This window comes from Halichoerus grypus, chromosome X, assembly GCF_964656455.1.
Source record: "Halichoerus grypus chromosome X, mHalGry1.hap1.1, whole genome shotgun sequence".
Lineage (NCBI taxonomy): Eukaryota > Metazoa > Chordata > Mammalia > Carnivora > Phocidae > Halichoerus > Halichoerus grypus.
In genome coordinates, this window is record NC_135727.1 from 6,067,589 (window position 1) to 6,083,840 (window position 16,252).

The following is a 16,252-nucleotide window of genomic DNA, read 5'->3' on the forward strand; positions in this document are numbered from 1 at the left end:
AGCCAAACCATCCAGCACTTGGAGGAACACATCCCGAGGCACATGGGGAGGTGTGTCTTCTGTAGCCGAGACATGCTCACAGTTCCCCGGGGGCACAGATGTCATATGATGCTGCACGGCTCAGCCCTGCCTCCCTCTGCAATGGTATCCTGCTCTGTTCGAAACGACGATACCAGGGAAACTTTCCACACGGGCTGCCAGGGTGCTTTAGAGAATTCACGTTCCAAGAGACGCTATGCCCCATCTCCAGTTCCCGATCTGTCCACTTCGCACACCAAGGACTGCGTTCCATCCCAAACGCTAGTCATGGAAACCGCCCTAATTTCCTCACTAATTTATCGTTAGATGTTCAGCTCATGGAATGTGTCCGCGGGCCAGGCAAACTAAAAGGGGGAAGAAGGGACTCCAGGATTAGGTTCCCATGAGAACAAGAACAAGGCCGCGGCTGATTGGCTGCTGCTGAAATACGGCATTTCGCTAATTACGAATGAGCGTTACGGAACTACCTCTGAGGCAGCCTGCGGCATCTCCATCTCTACTTGGGTTAGCAAGAGCTGCCGGACTCTAAATCATTAATATTAATGATGAGCACATGCTATAAACCGTGGACCCCAATTTTTAAAAGTATTTTTACCTTTTGATGCTATACAAGTAAGCACCACTTTGCACAATAGATTTGTTTCTGGAAAGTGCATGTAAATTGACGTTTTGAAAATCAAACCATATTGTAAATGCATGAGATGAGCTTACTATTTAGAGGAAACCTGCAGTGAATCATTTTCAAAGTGGAGGATTCTTTTTAAGGGTGAAAAATTACCTTTTTATCTGTTTGGAAATATATGCTAGAATTTTGGTGACAGGTTTGCTTCAAGTGGGAAAACATCTCTATATGTCTTTCTTTTTTCTCTCCCACGTAAAATTGTGAGTTATAATCATTCAGTGATAACCATCATGCAGCCAAATGACATGGCACTAGAGTGGGCTCGTGGATGCGCATTCTCTCGGTGTTTTCATTATGAGAAACTGTCATGATTTGTCTGCTTTGTCCTTTGCCTTCTTTTGAAAAGGAGAAACTGTTGAATTGCTATTTATGAGAAACATTTCTTTGAAACCTTTATTGGAATTCAACTAAGAAAAGAGTTTTATGCCACGGCTTCAAACGTGGGAGATTGTGTAATGGCTTTACACTGGAAAAGGCTTGACATGCTCTGATGTGCATAATGAACTGTCTCATCATATCTCATCAAATTTTGTTTTTACATGGAATTAAAAGACAACAAACCCGAATTGTGGCATGATTTTAAAAATCAACTTACTTTACAGTTTAGATCTAAGCATTTTAGCAAGAGCAATACCAGAACGTATGCTCAGGAACCCCTCCTATTATTCTATAATTTGGGGACAGAGCTTCTAAGAGTTTAAAACAAAACTTTATGCCAAGAATGGTCTTTGAGAGGGTTGCTCTTCCACAGAGGTAGTCATCAGGCCAGCAGAATTCATGCTGGCCAGAGAAAAATCACTTTCTAGAACATGGAAATTCATTTACTTGTACTGATATATTTATTTTACTCAGTTTCAAGCTCTTCAGCTAATAAAGATGCCAGTAGCAAATATAATGGGTGTCCAATTCTAAATTATACAACAGATTGCAAAGGTTTCACTGGACCACTTTTGATTCTGTTTAATAGTTGATTTATGTCATATTTGGAATCAAACTGCTAAAGATGTTTCTTTGCTCGGAACTGCTATCTTCTAAAAAAATGTTTTAGACCTTCACTTAATATACCACTTAACTAAATTCCTTACAGTGTACTTTTCCTAGCAAGGCAAGAAAAAAGATTAGTCTATTGGGTCCAAAAAAGATATTCAAAAAAACCCACACACAAATATTTTTAAACAGTGCATATCTACTTTATGGCAATGCTCTCTTAACTCAGTACTTAGGAGTAAGGGAAATAGCACCTCGGTGGATTATTTTTCATAGTTCACTCAGGAATGTGTTTACTAAGTCACTGTTACAACTACGTGCTTATATATTTTGATATACAGTGTGTTCTACAATAGTGCGTCTTCTGAGATTTCTTTCTTATTTTTAAAACCTATTTAAATGTTATTTTACCTTCCCTCCCAGCAAAAACAAGCTTATTTCTCAAGAGATTCATAGTCAAGCCTGATCATAATTAAAGGCAGAGTCTGAAATGTCTTTGTAGACCAAGGAAACAGAAGCAGAGATGCAGCATCAGGAATGATTTGTCCAGGCAAGGGAATAGAGTTTTTATTTCACAGAATGGTGGGGGCTAGCCCATGAAATTTTATTCCTGTGTTTTCTGATTCAGACGAATCCCCTTATGCATGCAAAAAAGGGGGGAATTCAGAAAAGGATTCTGTTCTGATTATTCAACTGCCAATGTGCTTGTTATAATATTTCAGAAGCAGTTATTCGTATATATGTGAACCAAGCAACCCACAATTATGACTCAGGAAATTACTCCAGTGGCGTTTTTATAAAAGGTGAGAGGCGATCCTGGGCATCAGGGGCAGAGAATGTCTTTGGTCAAGTTCTGGTCCTCTGTTGTTCTCTCGGTTATGTCTGAGGAGGTAGGTACTGCGATAGCCCCAAACAACCGAGTTCAGGTGGGCTCTGGGATTGGTGATTCCATGGGTAGGTAGGAAGGCCAAGGTTCAGGGGTCTCTTCTTGGAGTCAGCCAGACATAGGTTCAAGACACAAACCCACCGTCGTTGGCTGTGAGAACTTCGCTTCAATTCATGAACCTCAGTTCCTCCTGTGTAAAATGTGGATAACAGCAGTGCCTACATCTCATTGGGGTGTGACTATTCAATTAGCTAGTGGATATAAACATTCAATGTAGTGCCTGGCACTTAAGGAGTCCCTTTTATTTTTATTTTTATTTATTTTTTAAAAATATTTTATTTATTTATTTATTAGAGCATGAGCGAGAGAGAAACAGCATGAGAGGGGAGAGGGTCAGAGGGAGAAGCAGGCTTCCCGCTGAGCCGGGAGCCCGATGTGGGACTTGATCCCAGGACTCCGGGATCATGACCTGAGCCAAAGGCAGTCGCTTAACCAACTGAGCCACCCAGGCGCCCAAGAAGTCCCTTTTATTTTTAAAAACTAGCACAAAATTAAAAGTACCACTGTGGCTTTGATAAGATGCTGTGATGAGCTCCAAGAAGGAGAAGAATGTGCCTAGTACCCAAAGTGTATGCATTCCAGACATTTTAGCCTTTGGTCATTTTTATCCTTGGTGGCTGGGGTAGGTGGGTCAACAGAGGAAATGTTCAATGTAGTCTGGGTTTGCTAGCTCTGGAGAGGTCTTGCTCCAACTGGGAACCTCTGGGACAGCTCAGGGAATTGAGTGAAAGGCTCCCTGAGGGGCCAAAGACTAGAACACATTGCAAATGACAGCTCGGAGCACTCAGTAATAATGACAGTACTAATCATGAGCATAATTAATAACCATAATTAATGTCTACTGAGAACTTTCTATGTACCAAGCACCACAATAAGCACTTCAATCACTTAACCCTATGATGTAGGTGCTATTACCATCCCATTTTACAGATGAGGACAACTGAGTAACAGAGAGGTTGAGTGACTTGACCAAGATCACATGACTAAAGATGGTGGAGCTGGGATTTGAACCCAGGCAATCTGCCTCCAGGGCCTTTCCACTTCAATCTCTACACTATATTGCTTTCCACTCTATTCAGACACACCCACATGTGTCTTCATATTTCTTCTTATGATACTACCTCTTCAATGTGGATTGAGGAATAGAAGAATAAAATATGTCAAAACGTTAATATTAATTTAAAAGAACTGACACCTTCTGGATCGTTCTTGCTTTCTGGATCCTTTACCTGCCAGTCACTCGATGACGTTTGCTGGCTACCTCCTGTGTAGTGGGTCTTGTATCAGCTGCGAGAACATGCAGGCAAATCCATAGCACCCCCTAAGCAGCTCGCAGACTTGTGGACCTATTCCATTAAAGATGCTACCTGGGGGCTTGACAGTCCTCACGAGTGGAAGGGACTATTGGTTAGGCTTTCCCGGACATTCCTTGGGTTTGGAGGAATATCATGATCCACTCAGCACTATCTCAGTCTCCTCGGCACACAGACTGACCGAGCCAGAATGAAGAGGCTCTCAAGTGTCCCCATCCCCCCAAGGGCCTTCAGACTGAGCTACCCCTCGGTCTTCTGTTGCTCCACATCCCTCACTCCCAACTACCTGATACCGTCCAGCAGGTTAAATGTTTGATATCTGCTGTGTGGGAACGAGTATGTCAATTTTCTCAGAGCGAGAGCATCACCTCTGTCTGAAATTGCTCCTTTCAGAGAGTTCGAGAGAGAGATTTTCTATGTGTTGTGTAGGAAACACACGTTGAAATCCTGTTATGAGAATGTCAAAAAAGAAATTTTAAAAGCCCAGTCGAATAAAAAAAATCCTGTTATGGAACCACAGACAGAGGCCCCAACTAATTATAAAGCCAGACACACCACGATGTGCTTGTCTTGGGGGAAATTCGAAAGGGAAGGGCAGCCAGAGAGTCCCTGAAATTTCAAACACCTCAATGCCTCATCTTCTTCACAAGCGAGATACCCTGGATTGCTTGTTTCATTTCCCTGGCTTGGGAGCAACGATATGATTTCAAGCTCTTTGTGCCACGGGGCAAATCAGGGACTGCTTGCCCTCTTGATCTGAAAGTCTGTCGTGGGGCTGTTGTGCATCTCCCTACAGCGCCGAGCCCCGGGCACCACAATCTGTGGTTCGCAAGTGGCTGCCACTTGGAACCCCAGGGCCATGGAGGTTTGTCCGAGATGGACCCCCAGAAGTAGCTTTTTTCAGTGTCTCTACATCTTTACTGTGCATCTTGGCTTCCTGCCACCCCGAATATCACAGTTCTCTCTGAATAGTATAAATCGAGCTGAAGTTGATTTAAATTTCATGCAGAAAACAGCTTTGCTTCAAAGCAAAGCCATTTTTATGTTAAAAAAATCCGTCAAGATATAATCTTTTTGCGCCCCCCCCCCCCAAACTCTTTCTAGCAGAAGGCAAGGCAGATTATTTCAATTAAGAGGATGTCGCTGACAATGGTAAGCAATGTTTCTTCAAAGTTCATGGCAGGAGTGCACTTTTAAATTTTGTAGTGACTGTCAAGATCTAATTTTCAAGGTATGGTTACCACAATAGCAACCTGGAATTTTAATCCAGTAGGAAAGGTCAAGACAGATCACAGGCTTCAGGTCCTCTTTGATCTCAAAGTAAGAGAGCACCCCGAAAAAAGCATGAAGATAAAGGGGGGACCTAACCCCAAACTGCATGCTCTAAGTCAGGTTATAACATGTATGCGATTGGGGGGAACGTCTTCAAATTTTTCCACAAATGCTCAAACTATCACTAAACTGAATAAATGATACCTTGGGTGTGAGGAGGTGGGAAAACGCACTCACTGTCATCAATGTGGTGAAACGTCCAGAAATGAGCTGGGCATGGCTAATCTAACTAGGAGAGGAGTGGCACACACAGTGATTGATTTTAAGTCAAAGGCTCTCCGTCAGCACTGGGCGTCGATCCTTTGATTCAAACCACATCGATGCAACACTTCTGAGAAACAATGGCAGATATTAGCAAAAACAGCACTCAACTAGGGCTCAAGAGGCTTGGGACTGAGCCTGGCAACACTACACTATGATCTGTGCAAGCCTGGGCATGTCACTCAAGCCCCCCGAGCGTGACTTGCCTCATTCCTACCATGGGGAGAGAAGTAATGCAAATAACTGCCTGCAATTCCATTCATGAGCTCATCTGACAGAAGCACAATTCACTAAGGAATCCAAGGAATATCGAGTCTCCATTTTATATATGATGCAGCAAAGGCTCGGAGAAGCACCAAGTGACGTCATGAAGTCACATGGCAAGGAGTGAGAGAGCTGGGATCTGAGCCGCCTCCTGGCTCCCAGGATTGGGGAGAGACCAAATGTAACAGTATGTGTAGAAATGGAGAGCATCATGGGACTAGAAAGCATCATTATTATTAGCAGTGTTATTTGCCTTCGTCCTTAACGATTAGTGATTGTTCAACTGAAATGTGATACTGGTGTGGCAGGTATGGTATAAGGGCTAAAAGTCTGAGTTTTTTAATACAAGAATCCTAGAGTGAAATTCCAGCTCTGTCACGAACTAGGTCTGTGATCCTGAGCACGTCATCCACCTGCTAAGAGGAAATCTCCTTCTCCGCAAGGTTGGTTTACTCTTACAAAGTGGCTGCAGGATGAAGGGTGGTGGGGTGGCTGAAGCAGAGAAGGGGCACAGGGCAAAGGACGCCGGGCAGGCTGGGTCCCCAGCATTGGCACTAGCAGCGGACGTGGCTGTTTGGGGTGAGAACCTGGAGAGGACAAGCCTGGGAGTGGTGGCGAGGGCATACAGAAGGTGGCCGGAAGTGGTGGCTGGAACGACCCAAGTTCACATGCAAGTTTCTATGCTTCCTTTCTTGCTGTACTAAAGGATACACAAAACTGATTTTGGAGACACCTAGAATAACATTTTCAACTTCCACATATCCTAGACAATTTCTAGATATTATGAGTATAAGGGACTTTTGGGGGATTTTTCTCTTGAAAATCTAGAAATAACTTCATGTTATTACAATATCAAGATACCAGTCTGGAATTTTAAGAAGTGGGCAACCTATGCAGAAATGGGGTTACTCCTGAAACTGGGCAACCGAGGTGGCAGAACTATAGGCTGGCTTCTGGGCAAATCATTACCTTCCACCCCTCACCCCTTCCTAGATCCCCTTTCCCCTGAGCTAAGGACCAGGCGGTGTATTAGGGGCTGCCCTGGTGGATACTGGGTGCCAAGATCCCAGGGAGGTAGCAAAGAAAAGACACTGTGTTCATTTGCATTTACAAGGCATACCATCCCTCTGTCCTTCTGGGTCCCCATCTTGGCAGCATATTTGAAGATGTCAATCGAATAGCTTTGAGACCTTCTCCTGTTTGGGTCCTCATTATGGATGTGGATGGAATGACCACAAAGAAAGGCATTTGTCAGATTTTTCAACTGATTTTACAGCTGGAATTGTGCAAGCATCTGCAGTATTCTACCAACACTGTTCCCCACTCGTCAGTAAAATGGAAGGGCTTTTAGCAGCTCTGGGAAGGTGTCAAGAGCAGACCATTTAAACATAACGCTCCCGATAACGTCATTGTGGCAGATGATCTGGCTGTTTGTGAAATGCTTGATAGGATGGAAAAGAAGAATGAATAGTTTGGAAGCAGGGCACATACTCCTTCTCAGCTACTCCAGCCTCAGCTGGGTTGGTCTGTTTGTTTCTTTTTAATTCCTGGGAATGATCCAGGGGCTTGTTTCTGCTATCATTTCTACTGCTATCGTTTCTTCACCTGGAAGACTGGTCGGCACTCTGATTGATGTGCTCCAGCCCTGCAGCCATCTGGGGAATCTGGGAACAAGGCAGCATGTTCTAATGGGCATGCAGAACTCTGGCTTCCAGTCCCAGCTCCCTCAACTCTAGCTGGGGGAGGTCGGGCAAGTATTTTCCCCCAAGCCCAACCTGGTTTCCTTTCACCTGTGGCTGTCTAATGGGATTGCTGTGATACTCATGTGAGGCTAATGCATTTTGTGAGAGTCTACGATAATGAAACACAGGGGCACTTGGGTGGCACAGTTGGTTGAGTGTCCGACTCTTGATTTCAGCTCAGGTCATGATCTCAGGGTCATGGGATCGAGCCCCACATTGGGCTCCACACTCAGGGGGGAGTCTGCTTGGGGATTCTCTCTCTCTCTCTCCCTCTGTCCTGCCCCCCACTTGCGGTCAATGCTCTCTCCTCTCAAATAAATAAATAAATCTTAAAAAAAATTCTTAAAAAAAATAATCACAGTGCACAGGAAAGTAGCCCTGGTTGTAGCGATTTATAATCCAGTAACTGAAAAAAGAGGATGCATATGTGTGCGTGCATCTCATTAGACTGGACAGAATCAGAGGGACCTGATACTCTATAATACAGAGTGTGTGGTACATGGGCACATGTGTGCGTGTGATCACATTATACTCAATGGTACAACTGGAATTATTTTCACTTTGGTGCCTTGCTTATTAACTTCAGTGCCTTCCACCAGCATTACTTCCTTCACTCTCAGTTACTGTTCAAAACAACAAGGAGAACTTGGGGAATAAGCCATTGGTTGGTCACATTGGGAATAGCTTTTAACATTATTCCACTTTGAGGACACATAGAAATGTTTCAATTATCAACCAAGTTGGTAAGCATGAAAGGCGATGGCTGAGCCTCTCATAAAAACACATCTAAGTATCAGCTGTCTTCTGTTTGCTTTAATATGGCAAAATGGAGCTTTCTGGAGAGATACTGTTCCTACCACAGGTCACAGAAATCGGCCTCCCAGGGATTTGACATGGTGGTGTAACTCCCTCAGAGGCACAGATCCTTCTGCCTCTCTGAAGGAAGCATCCTACGGGCACAATGATACAATTGGGCCATCGGCCCTGAGCTGAGGACAGACCCGTGCTCGCCTATACGGCGTCCATGTCTACACGTGCAGCATATGCAAGACCTCGCAATGACAGTTTTAAGATCTAATACATTCCCTGATCTAAACCAAACTGACAGTGACCATTCTGGCCTGCAGTGGTGGTCAGTCCACTTTGGCCTAATGCCTGGGCAAGAGCACAACTGACTGGAAATCAGTAGGGCTATCTCCAAAGTGTCCATGGGATGGCTTTAGTGTAGGTTAAGGGCAGGTGCTCTGAAGTCTGTCTTGTTCTGGCTTCGTTACTCTAGCTCTTTGGGCAACTCACTCAATGTCTCCAAGTTTTGGGTTCTGCCCCCGTGGAATATAACGAGGTGACTCCCATAAGGCTTGTGCCCAGAACATAGTAGCCTCTCAGTCGATATGGCTTTAGTTGCGGTACTGGTGTTATCAGCGTGAGTGTGACCTTCACTGGGACCTCCTGGAGGGAAGGACATGTGAATTTACCACAGTGCTTCACCCAGAGCTTTGCACACTAGGGGCTTCATGCATTTTTGTTGAAAGGAACGAAAGCCTGAATGAATGAATAAATATGGATGCAAATCAGGTGGAAAAAAAGAGACACTTGACTTTTCCCTGAGAGAAAGAGAGGGAGATGTTGGCTTCTAATTACAGATTCTCACAATCCACCAGAAACAGACGAATCTTGGGTACGTGAACAACACAAAAGTCAAATCTGATCTTTCAAGATTTATGCTAGCTGCTCAAAAACATCCCTGTTTTGAGCTTCTGTCAGGAAAGTGGAAACCCACTCCTCCCATCGAAGGAGCCTCACTTTTCAGTCTTGGCGCCTGTCAAGCACCAGCAGCTTCAGCGCTTCTTGATGTGAACATTCCAAATGCCAATATTGCTTGTTGTCACATTAGCCAATATACAATCCTCAAAATAAAATCCTCTTGATGTCTGATTACTCTTCTTAAGGACCTCATGCTGATTCATTTCAAACTGTGAATTACCTTTAATTCACAGCTTGAACAGGCTGCCAAATTTTGTTTTCTCTGCTCCCAGGTGGCTGTCCCTGATGTGGTGGGGAACATCCAAAAAAATATTAAGTCCTTAGAAAAAGTTGGCAAGCTCTCAGAGGCAGGGCCTACACAAAGCAAGAGTTGGCAGACGTCTCGGCCTGAAAACCAGAACGGCTACAACTAGGGAAAGCCGTCAAGATGACCGGGGCATCAGGAGAGTTGAGCCGGGTGCGCGTAAGCCTCACACTCCTCAATAGCATGTCCAAACTCCCAAGTGCCAAATCACGTGTTCTGATTAAGAATTCATCCGATTAAGAAAATCACAGCCCCCTTCCCCCTGCCTCATGACACAGTTGCTTCACTACCAGAATTGTATCGAAAAGGCAGACCAAACATCTACTTATGGAAGAGTATATGAAATTGCTAGAGACGTAGGTTAGTGCTCCGCAAGAAGCCCTGGCGGTCCTCGAATCTCAAATCAGATTCTTGAAAGAAACATTTTCAATGAGAAAATTTTAGGTGGGATGGTCAGAGTTGTAATGAATGTGAGAGTTATTTTTTTGAGGGGGGGGGTTAAAAAAATTCAGAATTCACCTGAGAAATAATGTAATGCTTGTTATTGGTTATAATAAACTGGAAAACATTCTACTAGTCTTTCTAGTCTCTGTGGTAAGGAACTCTTCCTACCACATAGAGTTTAGAAATCATGCTTTATTTAAAGCAATTTTACCAGGTTTGGGTACAATTTACTGTGGGCCTCCTTCCTACTAACTTCCGCTGTCCGAGTCTTCCACATTCAACATGCCAAATGGGGTGTTCCAAATCCCTGAACTCATGAGAGCCCATGAGCAAGGGCAGCGTGGTGGGAGAGAAGAGGCCTGCCTTCAGGCTTGCCTGCCAAGGAGCAGTGTAACTCGGCCCTTCTGTGCCCTCGTAGCCAAAATGTTTCCTTTTTCTCCTAACTAGTGCTACCTTCAAGGATCCATTCATGTGGCATACATACCCATCACCCACAGGGGAACGGAGACTGACCACAACTAGTCTGTCTCTGCAAGGCCTTTCATCAAGTCTCCGGGTCCATGGCTGGGATGTTTGAAAACCTGTAGCTAATACCGTAAGTGAAAGAACTGGTTTTATGGCAAGAACAGCATTATGGCTACATCTGCCTTCATATTGGGCTTTTATGGAAACCATCCAGGCGTTCGAGACAGCATGGCTTAAAACATAGGAGCTGCTTGATTAAAAGGGGGTCTGGAGGGTTTCCAACTGGACAGGGTCCAGATGCTAACAACCAAGTATAACAAAGGCACTGGATACTTGGAGCTTCCATCTTCTCAATAGTGCTCACAAAATGAGCTGACGTCAAGGACCGACTACACGGATACCCTTGAGTACATGGACACTGTCTGATAATGCTTCTCAGGTGACTGAATGCATCTTATCTGTTCTTATTTAGGACGGCTCATAAAAGACCAACAAGGTCATGCATTTTTGTCAAGCCACTGTACTGACAAGGAATTGACAAGATGTTATAAACTAGATGAAGCAATCCAACTCGACAAAGAAAATCCAAGTTCTTTGGGTTTGGTTTCAGTTTTCTCCTCCATCAGTCCTTAATGGCTTCATTAAGAAACTAGAAAAGTAACACAATGTCTGGTGTGTACATTCAATCCCTGAATCTCATAATGGAAATAAATGGATCTTTCAGAGGCAGAACGAACATTATATTATTGTACAAATATACAACTCTAGAGCCCTGAAAAATACAATTTGGCCTTCAGATGCCCATGCCCCACCCTCTTTTGGGAGAGAGACCTTTTTGGAAGGAGGCTAGAAACTCCATTGGATTTAGAAGCCCTGGGTGAGGCCTACTCCAAGACTCACAGAGGCGGAGGGTCTTCTTTCCTCTAGAGCTTATTAAGGGTTAAAGGTAAAGGCACTTTTATGTTGTTAAGTCTAATTACTGAAGAGTATAACATTTTTTTTAGAGTATAGCTGTTTACATTTGAATTCTGAAAAGTGTTTGTGTGTGTACATTTATGTGTATACACATAGCTCATTAATTTGCTTAATTTTCCCTAGGGGGCTCTATCTGTATATTTTGAAATAAAAAGTTCCCCATGATTTACACTCATATTCTCTGAATTCTAGGTCAGTGTTTTCCCTCCAGTACTGTAACTACCATGGAAGATAGATGCAAACTCAGGTCTTGGAACTCCCCCAGTCTAATGCTCTTGCCTCACAGGCAGTGAGAGTTCTAGACAGAGCGGGTAGGATGCCACCACGTGGATGGACATCCCAGAAAAAGTGAAATCTACTGAGTGAGGCAAGACCTGGTTCTCCAAAAGCCAGTCAGACTGCTGGGGTCAGGCCCAGAGAGAGTGTGGCTGTCAAGAACACAGAGGGAGCCTGGCTGGTTCCCAGTTTGGATTCGGACACACTTGGATCAGTTTTGGAACCTGCTGCCCGTGCATGCAGTCCTTACAAACAATCCAGGCCCAAATGAAGATCTGCATTTCATCAGCTGGGGAAGAGAAGCCAAGATGAGGAAAACTAATAAAGTATCCCAGTAATTAAGGAATTCTGCTTTGCAAGACTCTCATCTCTCTCCCTGCAGTAAGCGGCGGGAGCATGTCCAGGACATTTGCCGGCCTTGGGAACGTGTCTCTCCTGCAGCAGGGGCAACTTTGGGGTTGTTTCCCACCAAACTGGAGCCACCAGCGGGCTGTCTACACACAGAATGTTCTTAGTTGCCTGGAGGATTACACTGTCACATGGAAAATCCTAGAAGCTGGCTTGGAAAGCACACGGCAGGAAAATAGGGGAGAGTGATAGTAATGGCAAAGCGGATAATAATTTGGAAGCTAAAAATAAAAATAATTATTATAAGTCTATCTGTCCTGTCTTAAACCCACACCCTACCATAAAGAAGGGAACTTATTCCAGCTCAAGTCTGATGGACAATGATTGGTCTTTAGATCCAGCAGCTAAAAAGAGAGCAGCTCATTCATAAAATGGACTCAGTGTCTTCTAGTTTTATCGACCCTTCCCATAGAGAACCTTAGTCCTACTGAATTACACAATATACCAGTGTGCTATAAAGGGCTATTTTCTGGAAATCAGCCTCTAACTATAAATCACAATTGACGAGTTTATTTCTGTTAGTTACAAACTATTGAAATATTGAATTTTATGGTCTATATGGAAATCAGCATATTTCACAGCAGGAGCCTAATACTCTTGCTTTAGGAGTAAGATCATTTTCCAGTGGGAAAAATACTTTTATATTTTTTCAAGTCTGGAAACCTGTGTTGATTTCCTAAATGCTCAAGTGTGTGCATGAGTTCTATTGACATTTTAATGGGAGAAGGGCAAAGTACGAGAATAAGATCTATTGTTTACTAGAATCACAAGGGGAAGGGCAATTCAAGATGCAATGAATGGAAAAGCTGAAATGAACAATACCAAAGACGATTTTGATTTCCATGTTTCCACATAACTTGGTCCTTAATTCAGGATTATGGTTTTATTTCCCTGCTTTCTTATTTTTTTCTCACCTCTTTAAATGAGAGTTCTTGGTTGCTGAAATTGAACTTTGAATGTGAAGGCACAGATCAGGCCAGAAAACCAAACAAGAGGACTGACGATGCAGTCAGGACTCTGGGGGCTTTGCTGTTCAGCAAAACCAGGAACATGGAAATGCCATTGTCTTTCTCAGAGCCATGGTCTATTTGGGAGTCATTCCCAGTTGTTTTATGCAATTATTCGTGATCTTCCAAAAGGTGAGCAATTCACTTCAAGTGTGCCATTAGACCACTTGAATGTCATAAATTATTTCATTTTGAAAATTTTCAAGTATGTGACTATTACTCACATAGAAAAGTCGACTTTCATTTTCCATTATTAGGAATGGAAGAAGTTGTGAGAGAAATACTCCCTTGATACGTTCTTGGACAAATGGATATTACAAAATCTACAGTAGTTAATCTGAGGAAATTGGTTTCTCCGTACCCCTCCTTCAGTTAGCATTAATAACAAATGAAGACAGTGCCGAGAGAATCGCGGGGCCCTGGCTTCTGAACTTGGACCCAATGTCATGTAATCTCTTATTCCATCTCTTCCTGGCTGTCCTTGTTTGTCTTTAATATACAGTCACCAGATGACCTACAAACAGCAAGGTCTCAGGCTGACTGGTCATAACAATCCACTCAACACTTCATGTCCCAACATGGCTGCTGAGACGTGTCCTTTCTCCATCCCAGTCAGTGGTGTCTGAATATCGTGTATAATGAGGTCTGTGGCGGAAGTTACATAATGTTCAAACAACCAATCAAGAATCACAGTTGTTTTCATATTCCAGGTATTATTAATCCAGCCTGTTTTACCTCACTAGAGAATCTAATGGTGACCTCATTCATTTTTACTGTTACTCGCTTATTGTGGGAAATCTCATTCTCCTCTCTAACCGAACCCCATATTATTATGAGCCAAGGTTCCTATTTTCGAGGAGCAGGAGAGAGAACAAGATTCGCTCAGCACCAAGGCACCATTTCCTTGCCAAATGCCCCTGAAGAAGCCTGCTTTGGAAACCCAAGTACTCACGACTCCGGCGATACTAACTTCGTAGAAGCTCTGCTAGTCGGGTCGCTCCACTCTGAAAAGAAAGGGCACACACAATTACAACCCACATTTTCTACTGTCAAATGATCACTCTGAATGAAATCGGTCTTCAAAGATGCAGCCCTTCCAGTTACATATAAACATATATATACATATGTATATGTGTGTGTGTATATATATGTATACATATATATAGATATTTTTATAGCATCCTGTCATAAATCACAGATGAAAAAGTAAAGGAACCAATCGGATGTATCACAATATGACTTTTTGCCATTGTCAATTCATGTTTTCATGATATTAGGTAGGAAAGAGAAGAAAGTAGGGGAGGAGATGACATGAATGTTTGGACTAAGTAGAATTTTTTAAAAACACCTACTTTGTAAGGTGAATCCTGGGGTCAGGTGTTGGGATTCCTATAAGGAAGAACACACAAGAAAGACAAATATTAGTGAAATGCTACAGACGAAACAAAAGGTGTATCTGTTATTGTTGAAGACAGAGCGTGCCTAGTGTTTGCCAAGAAGGAAGCCACTCTTAACAATTTCATTAAGTTGGCTTCTGTCCCTAGCTCTATTTGAAGGATAAACATTTGTGAGTCGAACCTGCCACAACATGACCATAACTGCCATTCCATCAGACTGATGAAACATGTGCAACATGGGAACAAATGACCCACACGTGTGAAATTAAAGTGTTTAATTTCTCACTTAGCTAGGCAATGATGTCTCTAAGGAAGGAAAGGGGTCCCGGTTCAAACTAACAAATGATCCTGGTTTTTGTAGAAGTGTAAACAAGACCGTAATTAATAGATGTGCTCAGTTGCTCCCTTTTATAGTAACAATTCCAATTTTCCACCTTAACCGTGACACTCAATAGATGGATCTCATTTTCACAAGACAAGTGTTTTTAAAACTTCATTATAAATTTGGTGAAGTATGGGAAGCCATTTGAAATATGTGAGTGGAGCGCGTTATTTAAAGGGATTTCTATTTGATTTGAAAGTCACCCTGCACACGACTCATTCACTGATGTTGAGAAACACAGATTTCTGCACATGGCGCTTTCCGGGAGCATGGTGCACCTGCGTGGAACCTGACCAAACTCGCAGGCAGAAGCACTATAACAACAGACAGTGCGTGCACGGCACTGTGGGGACGGAAGAGAGAGTGCTGACTGCGAGACAAGAGCTTCGAAAGGGAGACAATGAATTCAAGGAAATACAAGAATTGGTTATGTCCACCACTGCTGTAAGTAATCTAGTCTTGAAGCCTAGTCTTGCCACCCCTATAGAAGAAAACTAGAATCACAGTATATTTGTCTTTAAGATAAGTAATCAAGAACAATAACACTGTGCTTTAATGGAAAGTGAATGTTTCAATCTATTTAGCATGATTCTGTTGCCCAGGAGACTTCACTTCCAGCAAGATCACCACTCCAGAAGACTACCATAAACTCCACAAGAGATGGCAAAGGCCTCTCAACTAAAGAGCTATCACAAAGCCCATGCAGTTTGCTGCTCAAAGGCTTCTCTACCCTCACTTGATAGAGAACTGACTTTTGACGAAAAACTCTAACAAGCTTGGCCATTTGATTCCCAATCCTTAGCAAATCATAGATGGCGAGGAAGGGGAAACAGTCCTAGGGGCCACTGGGAGTCCCAGAGTCACTGGGAACGCAGAGACATGGAAACCGACAGCACACGGGGCCAAAGAAAATAAAACAGCCAAGTCAGAACTTACAAAGCACAGGAGTCTATAGCCATTTAATATAGAGGCAGGCATTCCTAGCCATCTGAATAGTTCCCGAGGGCATATTTACAGCATAGTCCAATAACTAATGTCTAAGTTATCAAGAAAGACGGAAGCACATTCAGTAGAATTTTTATAAGAAGTGGCAAAAAAATTACATCTCAAAATGATTCTCATTACATGATGCCTATGGAAGGATGGGCCTTTTGTTATCCAAGAATTTTGATCACCCAGAACACCTCATTTCTTTCCCAGAATGCCAATAAATGAGGGGTTTGTATGTCCTTCACTATATACCAGTATTTCTATCTGTTCTTTT

The 16,252-nt window shown here is 43.1% G+C and overlaps 1 protein-coding gene across 2 annotated transcripts in view; it reads right to left on the bottom strand.

The window, feature by feature from the left end:
- Positions 1-16,252, bottom strand: part of AFF2 (ALF transcription elongation factor 2) — a 449,605-nt gene that overhangs the window by 131,745 nt on the left and 301,608 nt on the right. For both annotated transcript variants that reach the window (XM_078065010.1, XM_078065009.1), the window contains 2 exons: positions 14,562-14,598; positions 14,180-14,213 (listed from right to left, as the gene is read on the bottom strand). In XM_078065010.1, coding sequence (XP_077921136.1) covers positions 14,180-14,213; positions 14,562-14,598 — 71 coding nt within the window. The remainder of the gene's footprint in view (positions 1-14,179; positions 14,214-14,561; positions 14,599-16,252) is intronic.